This window comes from Rhagoletis zephyria, unplaced genomic scaffold, assembly GCF_001687245.7.
Source record: "Rhagoletis zephyria isolate East Lansing unplaced genomic scaffold, Rhagoletis_zephyria_1.1 Rzeph_scaffold_01149, whole genome shotgun sequence".
Classification (NCBI taxonomy): domain Eukaryota; kingdom Metazoa; phylum Arthropoda; class Insecta; order Diptera; family Tephritidae; genus Rhagoletis; species Rhagoletis zephyria.
Window position 1 is genome coordinate 24,525 of NW_016158233.1, and position 5,688 is coordinate 30,212.

Consider the following 5,688-nt stretch of genomic DNA (forward strand, 5'->3'; position numbering starts at 1 on the left):
CAAAGAAACGTTGCTGGCAACATACAAGGCAATAGGCCGGCCGGTTTTGAACTATGCAGCGCCAGTGTGGTCGCCGGGGACTAGTAGGACGCTGTGGACGAAGCTACAGACTGCACAGAACACCGCCCTGAAGACAGCGACAGGATGCCTCCTGATGTCGCCCGAACACAATCTTCACGGCGAGGCCCCCGTAAAGGAGCACAATATAATGCTCTGCAAGCAGTTCCTGATCGGGAGCCACAGAAATGGCCAACCAAACAGACAGCTGCTTGCAGAGGAGCCCTCGCCTAGGCACGTCAGGAGGCATCTATATGAACTGACGGACGAAGTCCAGAGGTTCATCAAACAACCTCTGGACCCGACAGCTTACCGACTGGCCCTGAACGGCGTTCACAGGGAGCCAGTCTCGAGTTATGTAGACTCTAGACCTGTGAATGCCGTTCTAGGCATACAACCCCCGGACATAGACGAGACGGAGCTTCATCTGCCTCGGGAGATGCGAACGACACTAGCACAACTTCGCTCCGGCTACTGCAGCAGGTTAAACTCCTACCTGAGTAGATTGAATGAGGATGTGCCAAATGAGTGTCCGACATGCGGAGAGACCCCACATGACTCGAAACACCTCTTCGCATGCCCGGTAAACCCGACAACCCTAACGGCCTTGTCCCTGTGGACCAACCCCGCAGAAGCTGCACGCTTCCTAGGGCTGCCGTTAGTGGAACTTGACGACAACGACTGAGATACCAACCGACCTGGGCGGGGTTGTTTTAGCCGCTACAACAACAACAATAAAGAAATGCAGCCATTATATGCTTTAACCTTTTTTGAATACTACTTAGGCCGGGAAAACTTTAGTAGGCCTTAAAATAAAGTACGAGCTAATTTTTGCAAATCCATCGAGTGTTTTAATGCTGGTATACTTTCGGAAACGAAAGTCCGGGCTGATTTCGGCTGCGGCAATAATTAATTTAAACGGAACGTCTTTAAAATAATGGTAAAAAACATAGACATTGAAGTTAAGTATTCATACATCTCATGCAAAAATATCATACTTTCAAAAGAACTTCATACCTTCAAAAGTACTCCCCATTTTTTAAGAAAAATCAGCTGCTTTCATGATATACATCTGTATTCAGTATAACTTGTTTACATACTACTTTTTACTAAATGTATACTTATTGTTTGAATTTACAAAAATTAATGAGAATATGGACTCTTGTGCTTCTTTAGATGACGATTGAGAGTGAATTTAAGTTCAAATGATTTTCCACATATATGACAGCTGAACCCAGGCTTTTCTAAATGTATCTCATAGTGGGAACAAAGTGTTTCAGTACTTGAAAAAGTTTGCGTACATTTTGGACATGTGAATTCTTCAAGTGACCTGGAATTTTTTTCACTTTCGCATGTCTCCTCGTCAGAAGATATTACTTGTGTCATTGAGTTGTTATTTTTAGAGCTATACGAGTTTTCCTCATTGACCCCAGTGTTTTGGCTAGAGGTTTGCAAGTTTGTAATAGGCATTTGCAACACCTCTGTCGAATCTTGGTAGTGAAATTGTTCATCTTGAATATCTGTATTAGCACATGCCTCAGTATCAGTAGTATTTTGTATTAAACTGCATTGTAACTTATGTGCCTTTAATTCGTGTTCAGTGGAACAGTGTCGATCACACTGATCACAAGAGAGATGTTGTTCTTCTGTTAGCGAATTTTTTTGTGCATTTTCCAGTTCTACTGTTGTGGTGGGAAGAGTCTCTTCTTTGGCATGTATTTGCCAAATATGAGACTCAAGTATATCCTCCATCTGGAATACTGTAAACAAAAAATTATATTATATCGAATTAATAGCGGGTTTCGCCTTACCCTCATCACAGTAAGAACATGGCCACGATCTTAGTTCATGCGTGCGCATATGCACTTTCATTTTTTTCCCCAAGACACCTGTTTGCAGAAGAGTAACCATAATCACAAAAAAGGAAAATACATACATGTAATTATAATTTTTTATCTAAAGTTATTTTCTTACGTTTGCCGCAAGTAGTACATTCAATCTTAGAATGAATTGCTCTGGTATGTTCCTTAAGAGTTTCCCGCGAGTCACAAAAGAATCCACACTGAGCGCATTTAATATGCTTGCTGATTCTGTGCCATTTCAAATGAAATTTGAGTCGTGTAGCAGTGGAGTTTGTAAACTGCTTTCCGCATATGTGGCAAACCATATCTTTTATTTCATGTATCCGCTGCATATGTTGTCTATGCAGCTCCATTGTTGCCGAAATATGTCGACACAAGCTACATTGAACAGATGTTGATGCTTCTTGTTTTACGTGAATTGAAGAATTTTCACTTATATGCTCCTCCAACGGTTGTGGTTCTGGAGAGTTTAGTATATTCAAATTCGGGCTTGTTAGATAACTTATGTCATGAGTTTGATTTGCTTCTTCAGATACTTCCATTTGAATATTAAATTGTTCTTCCAAAGAGGGAATATTAAATTGTTCTTCCAAAGAGGGAATATTAAATGTTTCTTTTAAAGAAGGAACAAAACTATCTTTATGAACAGAGCTCTCTTCAACAAGTTCTTCCTTTATAGGAACGATAGGAACGTGAGGGATGTTAAAAGGTGTAAAACCACCCCCTCCCGCACCATTGTACTCATTTTCGCTAAGGTCATCAACGTAAATGAAATCGCATATAGTTTCTGATTTTTCTTCTGGATCAGGTAGTTCCTTTTTTATATAAACCTTATTATCTTCGCGTAGGTTGTAAAAATGCTTCCATTGTGCATCTAATTCAACACAAAGGCCTCGAAATTTAAAAAGCTTCTGAAACTCAAGAATACAGCAGGTGCAAATATACTGAGGTAAACCATCGTTCTTTTTAATCTGTTAAAGTAGCATTTGCTTATTATTGATTTTTTGCATTTAGAGGATATGTACTTATGATTTTTGCGTTTGCAGGTACTCACCTCAACATTCCATCCCGCTAGTTCAGTACGAATATTTGACAAATCACACTCATCGGACGAGGAATCGTATATCTGTCGTAGAAAATTCGATGATGTTAAATAAAATATTCCGCATGTTCGGCATGGTTCTATGCCCTCCATAATATCGCCGTTTCCCGCCATGTTGGACAACACTTAATTAATTAACGTCTTGTTTATAAAATCTCAAGATAAATATCAAAATCACAAATGAAGCTGCTGAAGCTATCCAAATATCCTATCTGACAATTTTTACCCAAACTTATTCAAGATGCCAGACTACTGGAATTATTTCCGATGCAACATGCTCACCATATTTTCAGCGATTTCAAACCGGTAAGGCGAATGCTACACTCACAATATGCGTCACGACATTGGATTTAATGGATCGTGAAGCATCTTGCAGCAACTACTTACAATAGGGATTTTCACACTGAATTTGGTACTCGGTTACTCGGTGTTCGTAATTTTTCACATGTATTTTGTTTGTGTACAATTATAGGGGTCTTCACACCGAGTTTGGTATTCGAAAAATCGGGTTTCAGTAAATTTTCCGTACATCTGTTTGCACAAAATTATTTTATTATTGGTTTACTGATTACCGAAATATCGTGGAGGCAAGCTCGTTAATCTTCCTGCAATCAGCTATTGCAATTTTTTCAATATTATCGATGTGATAGATAGCGGGAGACAGCGCTTGCGAACTATCACAGCCGATTTATTTTCAAATAGTAAGTTTTGACAGCTTGTTTTAACTTTGAATTTAAATGAGTTTCTGTTTTTATATGCGGTGAGCGTTACGGTTGCGATGAAACTGACAGATCGTCTGCGATGGATGAATGCTAATGGAGGCAGCAAGTAAATGGCCCATCAGCAGCTGTTCAGAAAATGTAAACAAACAAACAAATGCAACAACAATTTCGAGGGACAAGTAACAGCGTTGCCAGAAAGTTCAAATTGAAATAAAGGTGATCTGAAGCCCAACGAAAGCTAGGTGGGATTCAAATAATCTAAAATTAAAATTACACGCCAATGACAACGACACCCGAATTGCTGCTTAGGTCGGCGTTATGCAGACAAACTTTTGTTTGCCAAATTAAGTGGTGGCTGCTTAGTTTTCTCGGAGGTGGTTATGTCGAGGTTGGCCAGGGCTGCACGTTCATTATAGTTTTCAGAAAGAAGTTCTGCGCAAAAATACTTCCGGTCCCCTTTTCCGGCCACACAGAAAAGAGAATTCTACTTAGTAAGGGTTATAATCCCTAAGCGCGGCCGAAGGCCGCCTACGCAGAAAGAAGTTCTGCGCAAAAGTACTTGCGGCCCCCTTTTCCGGCAACACAGAAAGGAGAATTCTACTTAGTAAGGGTTATAGTTGCTGTGAGAGTCGCCAAACTCGTTCTCTCCGAGTTTGCTGCAACAACAATTGCACGCAGTTTGCCAAACAAAAATTCTGCATAACACCGACCTTAGTCTGTGGCACTACTCCACTAACGGCAGCCCTAGGAAGCGTGCAGCCTCGACGGGTCTGTCCCTATGGAGTAGAGTCAAAGGACGAAGACGACCCCTGAATCAAAATCCCGGGGGGTGGAGTACTGCTGATACAACAACAGCAACACCCGAATTGCGCAATTTCGACACTATTCTGAATTTCAGCTGAAATTGCGGTACGATTCTCAATTTTTTCTTATTCTTATTTTGCACTATAACCGCTTAAACGATTTTGGCCGAGTTCAACAAAGCACGCCAGTCGTTTCTCTTCTGTGCCAACTGACGTCAATTGGAAATGCCAAGTGAAGCCAAGTCGTTCTTCACCTGGTCTTTCCATCGCAGTGGGGCCTCCCTCCTCCTCTGCTGACACCAGCGGGTTCCAAGTTTAATACTTTCAGAACCGGAGCTTCGGGGTCCATTCGAACGACATAGCCAAGGGAGAACTCGTTATAATTGTAGCGAAAGTGCGCAAAAAACGTACTAGGGCAAAAGAGAAGGCACGCCCCTTTTGCTCACTTTCGCTACAATTCTAACGAGTTGTCCCTTCTTGTTATCTACGTTCTTTGGTAAAGCTGATACAGCTCATCGTTCCATCGTCTACGGTAAAATCTTTCTCTCGAATACTCCAAGAGCCGCCTCATCAGTTGTTGTCATTGTCCATGCTTCTGCGCCATATACCATCACGGGCATGATGAGTGACTTATACAGTGTGGTTTTCGTACGTCGTGAATTGCCTACTCAGTTTCTCGATTCTCAATTTCGGGAAATTGAGGCGTAATCACCTCAATTTTACGAATATAACTCTGAAAATTGTGTATTGTAAGTTATTCAAGAGAAAATAGGGGAATAAACAAACGTCAATAACAACAACAACAAAAAAATAAACAAACAGAGCGAAACAAAACCAACAAAACAACAACAAGCAAATAAACAAACTGTCATCGAAATCTACAGCTACAATTTCAATTTTAATTTGGGTGTTTAAATTGCGTCATTTGGGCAGCCTGGAAACGCCCTGTTAAGTGACATACAAATTTTTATCTAAAATTTACCCCATTGACGTTGATTGGTTGCAAAAGCACGCACGAAATAATAAATTAGTTAGCACAAACATGTGCTACAAAATTGCTTGCATTTTTTCTTTATGCTTCGTCTTCATATTCTTTGTTTACTTTTCAAAGAAAATAACATGGCGCAATTACAAACATCAGC

At 40.6% G+C, this 5,688-nt stretch overlaps 1 protein-coding gene across 1 annotated transcript; it reads right to left on the minus strand.

Annotated features, from left to right (window-relative positions):
* Positions 1 to 1,114: 1,114 nt before the first annotated feature.
* E(var)3-9 (Enhancer of variegation 3-9) lies at positions 1,115 to 3,408 on the minus strand. The gene is made up of 5 exons (XM_017616096.1): positions 3,304 to 3,408; positions 2,974 to 3,146; positions 2,032 to 2,890; positions 1,869 to 1,946; positions 1,115 to 1,817 (listed from the first exon to the last, which is right to left on the minus strand). Exons 2-5 carry the CDS (start codon positions 3,133 to 3,135, stop codon positions 1,201 to 1,203), a joined length of 1,716 nt encoding a protein of 571 aa, XP_017471585.1. The 5' UTR covers positions 3,136 to 3,146; positions 3,304 to 3,408; the 3' UTR covers positions 1,115 to 1,200.
* Between the last annotated feature and the right edge of the window lie 2,280 nt (positions 3,409 to 5,688).